The 14,769-nt window shown below is 60.0% G+C and overlaps 1 protein-coding gene across 2 annotated transcripts in view; it reads right to left on the bottom strand.

Annotated features, from left to right (window-relative positions):
* NDE1 (nudE neurodevelopment protein 1) overlaps positions 1-14,769 on the bottom strand; it is a 35,201-nt gene that overhangs the window by 17,638 nt on the left and 2,794 nt on the right. For both annotated transcript variants that reach the window (XM_056130868.1, XM_056130869.1), the window contains exons 2-6: positions 12,722-12,905; positions 11,775-11,928; positions 6,549-6,697; positions 3,571-3,707; positions 307-486 (exon numbers count right to left, since the gene is read on the bottom strand). In XM_056130868.1, the coding sequence (XP_055986843.1) occupies positions 307-486; positions 3,571-3,707; positions 6,549-6,697; positions 11,775-11,928; positions 12,722-12,804 (703 nt within the window). In that variant the 5' untranslated portion in view covers positions 12,805-12,905. The remainder of the gene's footprint in view (positions 1-306; positions 487-3,570; positions 3,708-6,548; positions 6,698-11,774; positions 11,929-12,721; positions 12,906-14,769) is intronic.

Here is a 14,769-nt window from a genome sequence, read left to right as displayed (position 1 = left end):
ATGAGCCAGGAGGAACCCCTGTGCATCGCCGGGTGTGACCCAAAAAGAAAAAGAGAGCGGATGTTGGGTTTCTGGAGGAAAGGAGAGCACGAAGGTCTACCTCGGCCGTGCCCCAGTTCCTTGCATGGGGAACAGCGTGGCAGCCGTCCCCTCCGAAGAGGCCACGCCCATGTGCCACAGACCCCCACCACCCCCGGCCTTGACCCACCACTCTCCGTCCTAGAGAGCGTCCGGGCGCACCTCCCGCCGTCAGCCCGGCCCTCCTGGCCCTGGAACTCGTCTCCCGGCAGCCCTTACTGCCCTTACCGCGCCTGAAGGTCGTGGGCGTGTTCAGGTTGGAGCTGGGGCCGCGGTGGGTGGTGGGCGTGGAGGGCACGGAGCCCGTGGCCTGCACGGCCGAGTCGGCTCTCTCCACCTCCCCAGAGCCGGGCACGGGGGTCCTGGGTTTCTCCTGCTTCTGCTGCACAGCCAATTCCTGCCGCAGATCTGAGCCGGAGGAAGGGACCCGGGTCAAGTCGGGACTCGGGGGAGGCCAGGAGACGCCAAGCAGGGCAGAGAGTGACCGAGTGAGCGATTCCGCGGAGACCCACAGAGCCAGGCCCGGCACAACGGTGGGCAAGTCAATACCATCTTTCTTTGGGGTTAAAAACTGTCACCGTCCTCCCGTTGTTCATTGGCTTGCTCGAGCGGGCCCAGCAACATTGCGAGACTTGTTACTGTGTTTGGCATATCGAATACGTCACGGGTCGCTTGCCAGGCTCTGCTGTGCGGGCGAGATACTCTCGGGAGCTTGCCAGGCTCTCCGAGAGGGGCGGAGGAATCAAACCTAGCTTGGCCGGGCCAGCTGCTTGCAAGGGAAACGCCCTGCCGCTGTGCAAAAAAAAAAAAAAAAAAAAAAAAAAAAATCTAAAAAGCAGAATTTTCCCCCTCTGCTTTCACTGTTTTCAGAAATTTTCAATGCATCAGAGCATACAGAACAGATGAAAACGAAGCTCTGCCCAGGGAGCAGCACCTCCCGCCGCAGCCAGACCACCTCCATGGCATGTGTGTGTGGGGGTGTCATTCCTCCCTCGCTGCCTCTCACAGAGTTTCCGGCCCAAGTACTGAGCACAAAATGTGATCTTCATGGGGTGGGAGCAATAGCACAGTGGGGAGGGCGTTTGCCTTGCAATTGGCCGACCTGGGTTCAATCCCCAGCATCCCATAGAGTCCCCCAAGCACCGCCAGGAGTAACTCCTGAGTGCAGAGCCAGGAGGAACCCCTGGGCATCGCCGGGTGTGACCCAAAAAGCAATAAAAAAAAAAGAGTGATCTTCATTCTGTACAAACAGAGACATCTACTCGTGAGGTCGGAACGATAGCACAGCGGGGAGGGCATTTGCCTTGCACATGGCCGACCCAGGTTCGATCCCCGGCACCCCCTAGGGTCCCCTGAGCACCGCCAGGAGGCATTCCTGAGTGCAGAGCCAGGAGTCACTCCTCAGCACCACCAGGTCTGACCCAAAAAGCCAAACACCAAAAAGTAAAGAAACATCCACCTGGCCGGTCAGGCCCTGTGATCCCTCCTCTGGACGACAAGGAGTTGACTCTCTAAACGCGCATGAACACAGCAGCACGTTCACTCTGTGGGCTTGTGCTTCTCTGGGGTGGTGCAGGCGGCAGTGCTGGGGGCCGCCAGGGCAGTGCCCAGCAGATCAGGCAACGCCTCTTACATGACTGAACTCGGGGCTGTAGGTATGTTCGACACACGCTGAGCCCCCGGGGCTTCCGCCCGGGCCCCCCCCTTGCTCAATTCCTCAGCTCCAGAGGTCTTCATGTCAAACGTGTACTTCCGCGACCCTGCACTTTATCTTGGACTCTCGTCACCAGAACGTCGTGCTGTGGCTCCGTGTGGCAGGGCAGTAAGAGCCCCGTGCTCCAGCCGGCTGGGCGTGTGGAAGTCCTCGCTTCCACGCCCAGCAGCGAGCAGCCGGCTCTCTGAGCACCCAACCCGTATGGCCCAACACCAAGAACCCAACTCTGGGCGCTGCTGCTGACGAGCTAGTGCAAGGGTGGGCATCACTGTCTGGTCGCATCCACATCGAATCAGGACACAGCCCGCCTGAAGCCAGCGCGGGGTCCGGACGAGCAGGGTCGAGCTCTGGGATACGGGCGGAGAAGCGGGTAGGTAGAAAACACAGGTTGGATAAGGACAACAGAGATGAGGGCCAGGAGGCAGCTCCACGGCCTGGAAGCCGATCTCATGTGCCGGGGGAAAAGGCCGCTGGGATGGAGCAGGGACCTGAGTGAATGACAGTGGGAGGGCGGCTCGGGATGGGAGATGCGTGCTGAAGGTAGACTGTGGACCAAACAGGATGGCCGCTTAGTGCCTGTATTGCAAACCGCAACACCCAGAGGAGAGAGGGAGTAAGAGGGAAGGTGCCTGCCCCAGAGGCAGGGGGTGGAGGGGGGGAGGTGGGAGGGATACTGGGAACGTTGGTGGTGGAGAATGGGCATGAGTGGAGGGATGGGTACTCAATCATCGTATGACTGAAACGTAATCACAAAAGCTTGTAAGTCTGTAACTGTATCTCACAGTGATTCATTAAAATTAAAAAAAAATATATATATATAGGTATTATATATGGGCTGGAGCGATAGCACAGCAGTAGGGCGTTTGCCTTGCACGCAGCCAGCCTGGCTGAGCCGGGTTCGATTCCTCCGCCCCTCTCAGAGAGCCCGGCAAGCTACCGAGAGTATCTTGCCCGCACGGCAGAGCCTGGCAAGCTCCCCGTGACATATTCGATATGCCAGACACAGTAACAACACGTCTCATGATGGAGACGTTACTGGGCCCGCTCGAGCAAATCGATGAACAACAGGAAGACAGTGACAGTGACAGGTATTACATATATAGGTTGGGGAGTGGTTGGGAAAATCTGAAATAATGGTGGTGGGTGTAATCGTAGCAGAATTGATGTTAGAATACTGAATGTGAAAGATTATTGTGAACACCTTATAAAAATAAAATAAAATTTAAAAATTAAAAAAAATATATATCTATATACAGGGGCCGGAGTGACAGTACAGAGGGGAGGGCATTTGCCTCACACACGGCCGACCCAGGTTTGATTCCCAGCATCCCATATGGCCCCCTGAGCACCGCCAGGAGTAATTCCTGAGTAATTCCAGAGTCAGGAGTGACCCCTGTGCATCGCCAGGTGTGACTCAAAAAGCTGAAAAAAACAAAAAATATATATACAGGGAAGCCAAGGGACCAGGCCCTTCCTAAAAAGCCCGTCCTGCTCAGGGCCCTGAGAAGCAGTGAACAGTGTCTCTTGGGTACTGAGTCACGAGCGTGTGGCCACAGCGGGAAACCAACGCTCCCTCCTGAGAGTAGACGTGGAGAAGACGTCAGGATCCCGTGCCCGACACCCCCAGACTCTGTCACCTCATAAAGGGAACGGAGAGTGAGTCAGCTCACCCACACACGGGGGCGGCACCTGGGTGGGGTGTCCTGTCCTCCCCGGCCAGGGTCTGGCCTGCTGGGGGTGGCCCCAGGGACCCCCCGGGAAACGGACAAGGCCCTAACCTCTGGCTTCATCCTTCAGCCGCTGGACGGACTCCAGAAGGTTCTCCTTCTCGTCCAGCTCGCTCTCCAGGAAGGCGTTCCTCTCGATGGCTTGGTTCAGGCGCTGCTCGAAGTCTTCCAGGGACATGATGGTGGCCCTGCCGGAGGGAACAGGTGACGGGGTCTGAGAGTGAGCAGGGCTGGCCGTGTGGGGTGCGAGCCCCAGCCCAGCCAGGGATAGCCGGTGCGGCAAAGACGTGGTGGACAGAAACGGAGGGAGACGTCGCAGCTGTTCTAACAACAGACACAATGGGGGCCGGAACGATAGTACAGCAGGGAGGGTGTTTGCCTTGCATGCTGACTCCGGTCAAAAAGCAAAATAATAATAATAATAATAATAAAAAATGAATGAGATCCATTTACTACTGGATGGTCAGACTTCTTCGTCAAGACCCTGAATGATCGGTTTGAGGCTCTGCATGTTCCTAGAACGAACAGATGCCATTGGGCTACGCTAGCACGCAACCGGGATGAATGGAGACGTTACTGGCACCCACTGAGTAAATCGATGAGTAACGGGGATTAAGTGATAAGTGATAAGTGAAAAAAAATAAGAGAGAGCAAGCACTGTGGGGATGTGGGGAGGGCATCTGCCTCGCATGCAGCCAACCTGGGGTCAATCCCCGCACTCTGTAGGGCCCCGGAGCCCCACCATGAACGAAACTTGAGATCACCGGAAATGTCACGCACCCGTGTGACCTCAGCTTCAGGAGAGAGAGGCCAGAGAGACGGCCCAGAGGCAGCGCGTGTGGCATGAAGAGGCCTGGGTCTGACCCCTGACACCACGTGGTCCCCCGAATGCCACTGGGAGCAGGGGAGGGGCCCCTGAGTGCCACTGGGTGTGGCCCCAAAGCAGAACAGGTGAAAAGGGTGATGGTGACATAGACCCTGTCCAGTGAGGCGGCAGGAGAGCTCCCGGTCAGCCGACACCCGTGATGGGGAGGCACTTCCCGCAGACAGCAGAGTCTGGGCGAGCAGCTCTCCAGGAAGGAAGAAGGAGAAGGCCTGGCCCGGCCCCCTGTTCCCTACAGGACACTTGGCTTTGTCAGCAAGAGCGGGAACAACGCCCCACGGCAGCCCCAGACGCTAAGACCAGCAGAGCTTCGCGATCAAGGCCGGTGAGCCCAAGAACGAGGTAGGTGGCTGCGTGTCCTTCGAGAGGTGCAGCCCTGACCAAGCAGGATGCAGAATGGACCCTCCGCCTCCTCACCTTAAGGCAGCCACTGACCTCGTGAGGGGCTGGGGTGGGGATGCAGGGGTCAAGGAGTGCAAAGGCCCGGATCTGTGTCTCAGCAGAAACATCACACGTCTTAGAGCTGCCAGAGATGCGGGCACGTCACCAGCACTTGATACGTTAAAAACAGTTAAGGGCGGCTGGAGCGATAGCACAGCGGGAAGGACGTTTGCCTTGCACACAGCCCAACCTGGGTTCGAGTCCCAGCATCCCATATCCCCGAGCACAGTCAGGACTAATTCCTGAGTGCAGGAGCCAGAAGGAACCCCTGTGCATCACTGGGTGTGACCCCCAAAAAAGAAAAAAAAACAGTTAAGGGTTTTCTTTCGTCGTCGATTGCCTCGAGCAGGCCCCAGTAACGTCTCTTTCATCCTAGCCCTGAGATTATATTCACGGCTCTTTAGGAGAATGAGACCCATCATTGTTACTGGTATTTGGCATATTGGGTACCTCACGGGGAGTTTGCCAGACTCTGCCCTGTGGGCAGGCTACATTCGATAGCCTGCAAGTTCGTCCAAAGTAGGAATGAGACAACAAGATGTCATAAAAAAAAGTTCTGATTCGCGGCCGCGCGGTTCCAGGATCTGGGTTTTATAGACTCTGAGTCTTGTACTCGGATTGGAGTCGAGCATCTTCCACCCAGATCCTCCAAATTCCAGTAGGCGGGGGTCACACCCACCACCTGGCCCCCTGGCGCCGTGTAATCCCATCAGCGGCCAAGGGTTTTCTTTACAAAAAGAAAAAAAAAAGGCCTGGCCCAAAGTAACTTGCTTCATAATTGTGAGTTCTGACAAACTGCAGGAGAGTCACTGAATAAACCCTGTTCTGGAACTGGAGGTCCGGCTCGTCAGTAAAGCCTTTGGTAAAGCCCTGGCTTGGCGCCACCCCCGGGCCCCCACCCTCTGGCCCTACCAGATGGCCCAAACGTTTCTAAAAGTGGCACCAATCTCCCCCTTCACCTGGGGCTGGCCCATTAAAATTAAATGCCAGGGGGGCTGGAGAGATAGCACAGCAGGTAGGGCGTTTGCCTTGCACGCGGCCGACCCGGGTTCGAGTCCCAGCATCCCATATGGTCCCCTGAGCACTGCCAAGAGTAACTCCTGAGTGCAGAGCCAGGTGTAACCCCTGTGCATTGCCAGGTATGACCCAAAAAGAAAAAAAAATACCAGGGCCAAAGAGATAACGTGGGGTAGAAGGCGGGGGGTGGTTAAGGCTTATGCCTTGCATGTGCCTAGCCTGGGTCCAATTCCTGGCACCACACAGGGGCCCCTGAACATCGGCGGGGGCAGCTTTGGAGGGACCCTGAGCACCGCTGAGGAGGCCTGGGGAACCAGCAGCCTGTTCTTGGGCCCGTGCACTGAACTGCAGGCTGGGGTGTTCGAGGATCACCGGGGGGAGCCCCCGGGTCCGCCTGGCACCGCGTGGGAGCTCCCTACTCCAAAAAATAAATCCCAGGGCGAGAGGTGTGCGAGGTCCTGGTCACTCCCAGCACTGCTAAGGAATGCAAAGGCCCGCAAGACTATTCTCGGTCCATGCTTCTCCTTCCCTGCACGATGCCCCCCAAACGGCCCCCCACACTGTCCCCCCCCCGTCTCCTGACGCTCTACCGCCCATGTCCCCTGCAGAGCCCTGAAACCCGTGGGGGTCCTCAGATGGCTGCAGCTCATCACAGCGTCCAACTGCCCAGTGGCCAGGGGACACCTACCGCTTGGCCCTCTCCAGGTCGTCGTTGGCCTGCTCCAGCTCCCGGATGTACTTCTGCAGCTGGTCCTTAATGGCTCTGGTCTGTGCCAGGTCGTCCTCCAAGGCGGAGATCTGCCGGTAGCCCTCCGAGTGCTGCGTCTCGAACTTCTCCTACGGGGACAGACCCCGGTGAGGGGAGGGGGCACAGAGAGGGGGGGACAGGCGGCTCCGGAGAGCCCCCGGTGCACCGTCTGGCCACCCCGCTCTGCTCCACCCCTTCTGGGATCCTGGACGAAGTGGACAAGCGGACGTGTGCCTACGGGATCGCAGAACGCCTCATCCCTCCCCCTGCAGGCGCGCCACCAGCCCCTGGGCATTTGTAGGGGCTACTCTCTCCTGCCTCAGTGGGTCTGCCTGCGACCAGAGCCCACTGCACGCGAGCTCCAGAGACACTTGGGGGCTCCCGCGGAGAAACTGTTTCTCCACGGACAAGTGACGCGAGATGGCAGAACTGGGGTCATCATTCAAAGCCATCCCCTGGTGGCTCAAAGGGCTGGAGCTCCAAGCTCTACGTGGGGGGGGGGGGGGGGGGCCAGGCTCGGTCCCCGGCCCCTCTGAGTAGCCCCCAAGTGCTGCCAGAATGGCCCCCACCACCCCAAAACACAGACCAGAGAAAACAAAGTTGCCTCGAGCTGGGCGCAGCCGGGGTCCAGACTCCTTCCCCGCCGTCTCCTGTCCCCTCCCAAACCCGATTCCTCTGGCCACCAGGGATTCCAGGAGTCCCCAACGAACATCTGCTCAGTCCCATTCCCTGGTGATGAGAGAAGCCATAAACGGCTCCCCCGACCCCCAAGTTTGCCCCAGAGAGGACCACAAATCTGTTCCCTGTGTCAGGCGTGGGTTCCAAAGACCGTGCCGGGACCCCAAGGGCGGTCTCCTCACGCAAGACCCCGAGCATGCCGGGGTGAAACACTGCTCTGATTCAGGGGGCATTCAGGGGGCCTAACCCTGAGTATGTGAGAGGGACTTCCTCTCCCCATGGGGAAGGAAGAAAAACTGGACCCTCTTCCCTACGGACATCAGTTCCACGAGGTCAGGCTTGGCTCTCCGAAGAGGCCCGGAGCTGTCCAGTCGCGTTCTCACTCACGCCCGGGGGCCACTTCCTCCGAACGAGTCAGCTGCCACCCCCACCCTGGCCGGCTGCCCACTCAAGAGCCGACGGGGAGAGCACGAGGTTCCATCTGCCTGAGGCCACTGGGGGCTGATGCCTGGGCCGCGGTCGAGGCCGGCTGCACCCGCCCCTGCTCGCCTGGGAACCGGGCTGGGCCGTGGGCAGGATCCACACAAGCCAGAGATGCAGTTCCCTCAGCACACACGCAGCTCGGACACACGCGCCGGTGTTGGTCTCTCTCTCTCTCTCACACACGCACACAGACACACTCACACACAGACTCACACATTGACTCACACGCACTCGCACACACTACATACTATCACACACACTACATACCCACTAACACATGATCACACGTACTACATACACACACTCGCGTACACACACATACTCACAGACACTTATATACACTCACAGACACACACACACTGACAGACACACTCAGACACACACACAGACGTACACGCACTCACATACACACACTCACATACACTTATATACACTCACAGACACACACACACACACACACACACACACATTCTGCTCCAGCTCGTCTCCCAAATCGTCTGCCTCCAGCACACACACCCATCCTCAGTTCCCCACAGGAAAAGGCTTTGGATACTTTCAAAAAAGCTGTTGCCAGGCGCAGTCTGGCGGTGAGGTCACGGCGGTGGCTGGAGGGGTGTGGTGAGGGTCACCGCCAAGGAAGAACACCCCCAAGCAAGCAGCTTGTTTACTGGGCGAGCGGAGAGGGAGGGCACATCCTCCCACGGCCCGCGGACACCGGTGCCAGGCCGTGACCCGAGGAAGCCCGCGGGCTCTCTGGCTGGTGGACTCGAGGGGCCGGCCCCCGGGCTCCGACACCCCCACCGGGTGCACCTCCAAATAAAGTGGACGACGCAGGGTCCCGGGTCAGGCACCCAAGCCCCACCGCAGGTGCCGGGAAGCCGCGGGCCTCGGGCTCGGCCCTCCCGGCCAGCACCCCAGGGGACAATCTCGCCTTTGAACTCGGGGCTGCTGGCAGCCTCAATAGCCGCTGTGTGACCCGGTGTACACACGCCGTCATTCAGCCCGGGGTGAATGCCCCGGCTGTCAGTGGGCGCGCAGCTGGGCGCGTTTCTTGGGGGACGGCCCAGGACCCAGCCTGAGGCACTCGGCTCCTGATCCCATCTCTACGTCCTCTGGGCTCTGGGCGCTGGACCAGGGGGCCTCTGTCCTCGTCTGCAGGCCCCCGGGTCAGTGACCTCAGCAACTGTGTGTGTTCACTCGGCACGAGTGCGGGTCCCCCGGCCCCAGCCCCTCCCCAGGCCCCTTCAACTCAACAACCCAAGGGCTCCGAGGCATCTATGGTAGAGGTCAGGGAACAGACCAGCCGGGCGGGTGGACACTGGGCCTTTGTGGGCGTCCGAGAGATGGGGGCGGGGAGGGGACTGCAGCGAGCAGCAGGATGGCAGGAGAGCACCAGCAGGGCCGGGTCCCAACTCCAAAAACGCCTGTTTTGTTGATCTGTTTGCTGGGACTTGGGGCCACACTCGGCAGGGCTCAGGGCATGGAACCGGCTGGGACACACGTGACGCAAGGGTCTTATCCGCTCTCTCTCTCTCTCTCTTTTCTCTCTCTCTCTCTCCCCCCTCCCTCTCCTTCCCTCCCTCCCTCCCCCCCTCCCCTTCCTCCTCACTTCAACTGTTGACCCTGAATACTTAAAAGACATTCAAAATAGCACTTCACCGCCAGAAGAAGAAACAGTAACATTCTCAACTCTGGTCCCAGTGCCCGTGAAGACTTTGGGGAGGGGCGGAGTGTGCTGGGTGCGAGATTGTGTGGGCACCAGCGGGTTGGACCCACAGATCAACGCGCAGCGGGCAGCGGGCAGGCAGGGCGCCCGTCACTGTGCAAACACTGAGTTCTTTCCAGCTTGCGGAAGTGCCCGGACAAGCTGGGGACCAGCCCGCCCAGGAAGTGGGGACAAGCCACCTCCAGGGGCAGATGGCTCTGAACTCAGCCAGTCAGGTGTGGGGGGTCTCTGCCACGATGTAAGGTTGGCACCTTCCGTGGATCCCTCTCCAGCCCGCTAGTCGGCCACCGGCCTGGCCTGACTCTGCTGTAAAACACCTCCCCCCCCCCCCTCTCTCCCTGTCCCCCCCCCTCCCCTCTCTGGTTTCCAAAGCACCATCCCAGGGGTCCCAGGCCACGATCATGATGAAGGTTACCTCCTCATCTCCCGGAGAGGAGGGGGCAGTCTGTTCCCCGGGGCCCCTCCCCCAGGCCCCGCCCCTAACATCCCATTTCTGGCCTGAGCTCGTTTTGCAAACCTGCACACGGCCAGCCTGGCAATGTGCCCAGGACAAGCTCAGGGTCACACTGGGTCACAGCACGGCCCCGGAGAAAGGACAGAAGCCAGCACCCACCAGGTCGAGCGGGACTGGTCCAGACACCAGGCACAGGGGTGAGACCTTAGTCTGTGACCCCCAGGGCTCAGGGGGCGGGGGATAAGCCCCTAGCCACCCGCCAGAGGGCAGGAAATCAAGGACTCAGCGGAACGTCCCCTGAAACTCAGCGGCCGCCGCACAGGGAACTACCTGGCTCAAGCGTCCCTGTGCCCAGGTTGAGAAATCTGGACTGGCCCCATCCAGAGGAACTTTCTGTAACCACGGGAACATTCCAGGGTGCCCGTCCAGCGACTGCCCCCAGGGACTCTGGCGACCGAGAGCGTGAAAGGCAGCGAATGGGATCGAGAAATTTCATTCTATCTCACTGAAGTGAGTCAACGGGTCCGTCGTATAACTTGTGGGGTGTAGAAGCAGCTCCGGACCGACAAAGGGACGGTGGTGACCAGCTTCTTCCACCTGCCCTCTGGGGTGGCTGGAGGTAGCCAGGAGGGTCCTGGGGAAACCCTCCTCACGCAGCTGCTTCCACGGGGGCACGAAGGGTCAGTGACCACCTCTGCTCGCTGGTCAGGCCTGGCCCCTCTCTTCGCCAAACCCGTTTTCTAGTCACTGATGCAGTCTGCAGAAACACACGTTGCTGGGGCCGGAGCAATAGCATAGGGGGGAGGGCGTCTGCCTTGCATGCGGCTGACCCGGGTTCGATTCCCCGGCATCCCATAGGGTTCCCCGAGCACCGCCAGGAGTAATTCCTGAGTGCAGAGCCAGGAGGAACCCCTGTGCATCGCTGGGTGTGACCCCGCAAAAAAAAAATCTCAAAAATTCAAAAAAAAATTCAGTCATACATGTTGAGGGACAGGGGAGGCGGCTCAAAGGGCTGGAACACACACTGACACACAGGGGTCCTAGTGCCGCGCGGTCAGCCACGGAAGGCCAGGCAGGAGTCGACCAGCACCTCCAGCTGCCAGCCCAGCATGGCTGGGTATGACCCCCAAACGCCAAAAACACAAAGTCCCCCAAATACACGTCTGGTCTTTCACAGCTTCCTGAGCTCGCGGCCTTGGCGCTGGGACAGAGAAAGGCATCCTCCGTGGACAAGTCACCTCCGGGGGGAAGGCCCACAAGCCTGGCTTGTCTCGAGGCCTGGCCAAGTGACCAGAAGGTCGAAAACTTCGGTCCCACCTCCAGAGCGTGGGGTCAGGGAGGGAGGGACAGAGCCCAGTGGTCACCCAGCCCATCTGTCCTGCCTAAGAACCCAGGGCCCACGAATAAGGCGAAGGAGGGGGCAGAGCACCGAGATGGCCCCCAGGACACTCTGCTGCCCCCCGACCCAGTCAGCCCAGTGCACGCGTCTCCCCAAGCAGGCTGGTCCTGACTTCCAGCCTCCGTCATCCATCAGGGCTCCCGGGTGCAAACCCATTCCCTGAGGCCCGCGGGCCCAAGGAGGAACTCGTGGGAAGCTTGGGCTGAGGTCGGGGGCCACAGGGCTGGCGCTGGTGTCTGAGGCGCGGGTGAGAGTGGTCCAAGGGGGAAGAGGGGGCTGGGCTTCAGCTCCTCGGCAGGGGGACCTCGGGCACGGCTGCTGGCTGGAGTGAGGCGATCGCCACACGCAGCCCCCAACGGCACGGCCCGGGGCCCGGACCCATCCCACTGCCCCCATTGGCCCCCGCGGCTTCCCCGGTCGCCTCACCTTGAGGGCGTCCAGCTCCAGGCGCAGGCGGCTGTTCTCTGACTGGAGGTCCCGGTTCCGGCCCTCGACCTGCTGCAGCTGCGTCTCCAGCTCGGCCTCATACTCGCGGCTTCCTTCCTGGAACTCCCGCAGCTCCTCCTGGGCATCTTCTGCCCTGGGGCACCATCCCCAGATGTGAGCCGGGGTCCACCGGGTGCTTAATCCCACCCTGCGGCTGTGGGGGGGACACTGGACACTCCGCCCTCAACCTGCCTTTGGGCGAAGAAACCCCCACCGGCCTCACTCTCCAGGAAAGACAACGAGGTCTGGACGAGACGAGGAACTGGAAGCGCCCACGCACCTGGGTGAAGGGTGCGGAACGGGGTGCTGGAGGGAGAGATGGCGGGGAGGGCGCTGGCCTTGCACGCGCCCCACAGGGTTTCGACCTCTGGCACCCCGCGCGGTTCCCCAAGCACACCAGGGGCGATTCCTGAGCACAGAGCCAGGAGTTAAGTCCTGAGCACTGTGAGATGTGCCCAACTACCACCGCCAAAAATTCTAAACACACACACACACACACACACACACACACACACCACTACACCCATATATAAGCAATGACACTGTTTTCACACGAAAACCCCTATTTTTCCAGGCTGGGGGGAGAAATCCTGCTGGCCAGATATGGCACCTGGGAACTGCCGGGCCCCGCCAGAAGAGACAGATGGAAAGCCGCTGGACACCAGGCTCACGTCCCAGCTGCAGGACCCAGGACGAGTCACCTGCCCGTGTTGTAACTCAGCTTCCTCACTTGCAAAGAGAGGGGAGGGCTGGCGAGTGGCAGTTCTGAGACCAGGCGGCCAGGCGGCACCTGTCATGGGCCCAGCGTGCCAGACCCTCGTGGGTGCTGGTCGTGTCCTTGGCCCACGGCGGGTGGAAGGAAGAGCAGGCGAGCCCAGGGCACTGACCTCCGCTTGTAGGACATGGCCAGGTCCTTCCAATAGTTCGCTGCTTCCTCTTCGGAGCTGAACGTCTTCCCTGCGTCCTCCATGGTTGAAGACCGCCCGCCGAAGGGGGTCAATGCTTGCGTGGCATGCCGTCCAGGAGGGGAGGGTTCAGATCGTCACTCGTCTCGGGCTTCCACGGCTGCTCCTCCACGGGGAGAACAAATATTCTTCAACCTTACGCTGCTCCGAAGGACGAGAATGTTTCCCCCAAACAAGGACTGCGGCCAGAGTGACAGCACAGCGGGGAGGGTGTTCGGCACACGGCCAACCTGGGTTCGATCCCCGGCATCCCAGAGGGTCCCCCGAGCATGGCCAGGAGTGATCCCTGAGCACAGAGCCATGGAGGAAGCCCTGAGCACTGCTGGGAGTGCCCCCCACCCCAAAGAAAAAAGCAATAAAAATCAATAAAAAGGGACTTGACCTCTATGCCTGCCAGCCCACCCAAAACATTCCATTCACAGATGAACACCCGGCATCCCCCCAAATATCCCCCGAGCAAGAGCCGCAGGGCCTGGGGGTCACTCTCTCTCCTAGCCCAGCTTCCCCTCGAGGCATGAGTGACCTGGCAGAGGATGGGCAGCAGGTACAGAGCTGGGCGCAGACCTGGTGGGCAGCGTGGCACTGCAAACATGCAGCCGATATGTACTGTGTTGGCACGGGAGCGAGTGCCTGGTGCGTGCCCACAGCGGGCGGCCACCAGGGAATCCAGGGCACAATCAGGAGCACATGGCCATGGGGCCAAGGGGCCACTGGAGAGCCGGGGCCTACTTCTGTTTTTTGGGGGTTTTTTTGTTTTTTGGGTTTTTTCCTTTGGCTTTTTCGGGTCACACCCGGCGATGCTCAGGGGTTCCTCCTGGCCCTGCACTCAGTAATTACTCCTGGTGGTGCTCGAGGGACCATACGGGATGGTGGGAATCGAACCCAGGTCAGCAGCGTGCAAGGCAAACGCCCTCCCCGCTGTGCTATTGCTCCAGCTCCCGGGCGGCTTCTGGAACGCAGGAAAGGCCGTGAGGGAGCAGGGCCGAGGGCGAGAAGACAGAGGGCCAGGCTGGGGGGCAGGGTGAGACCTCAGGACTCTGCCACAGGGACAGGGAGAGGCAGAGGGCATGGGGGAGCCGAGTCCTGGAGGCGCTTTGGCTTATCCAGCTCGGAACCAGCAACACTCAGTGGCCAGGGGAGCCCAGAGAGTGGAGGACAGGCAGGATGAGAGCTACAGCGCCGAGGGGGCTGCTGGGGAGAACAGACCGGGCCAGGGGCCGCAATGCCCGGGATCCGGGCAAGCAGGGCCGGCGGCCACAGGGGCAGCAGCGGGAAGGGGCCGAAACGAACGGAGTGATGGGCTGGAGCAGCAGTACAGCAGGGAGGGCCCCTGCCCTGCCCGCGGCCGACTCGGGTTTGATCCCCGGCATCCCCTAGGGTCCCCTGAGTTCTACCTGGAGTGGTCCCTGAGTGCAGAGCCAGGAATCAGCACTGAGAACTAAAAGGTGTGGCTCAAACCCTCCCCCATCAACATATATATATATATATGGGCTGGAGCGATAACACAGGGGTAGGGCGTTTGCCTTGCACACAGCCACCATGGCCGACCCGAGTTCAAATCCTCCGCCCCTCTCGGAGAGCCCGGCAAGCTACCGAAAGTATCTCGCCCGCACGGCAGAGCCTGGCAAGCTCCCCGTGACGTATTCGATATGCCAGACACGGTAACAACAAGTCTCACGATGGAGACGTTACTGGGCCCGCTCGAGCAAATCGATGAACAATGGGAGGACAGTGATACAGTGACAGTGATGTATGTATATTTGCACGTGGCCGACCCGAGTTCGATTCCTCCGCCCCTCTCGGAGAGCCCGACAAGCTACCGAGAGTATCCTGCCAACACGGCAGAGCCTGGCAAGCTCCCCGTGGCGTATTTGATATGCCAAAACAGTAACAACAAATTTCACAATGGAGACATTACTGGTGCCCGCTCGTGCAAATCGAGGAACAATGGGAGGACAGTGCTTCAGTGA

The sequence above is a fragment of the Sorex fumeus genome, unplaced genomic scaffold (genome assembly GCF_029834395.1).
Source record: "Sorex fumeus unplaced genomic scaffold, SorFum_2.1 ptg000082l, whole genome shotgun sequence".
Lineage (NCBI taxonomy): Eukaryota > Metazoa > Chordata > Mammalia > Eulipotyphla > Soricidae > Sorex > Sorex fumeus.
The sequence above is the reverse complement of the archived record's forward strand: the minus strand, read 5'-3'. Positions and strand labels throughout refer to the sequence as shown.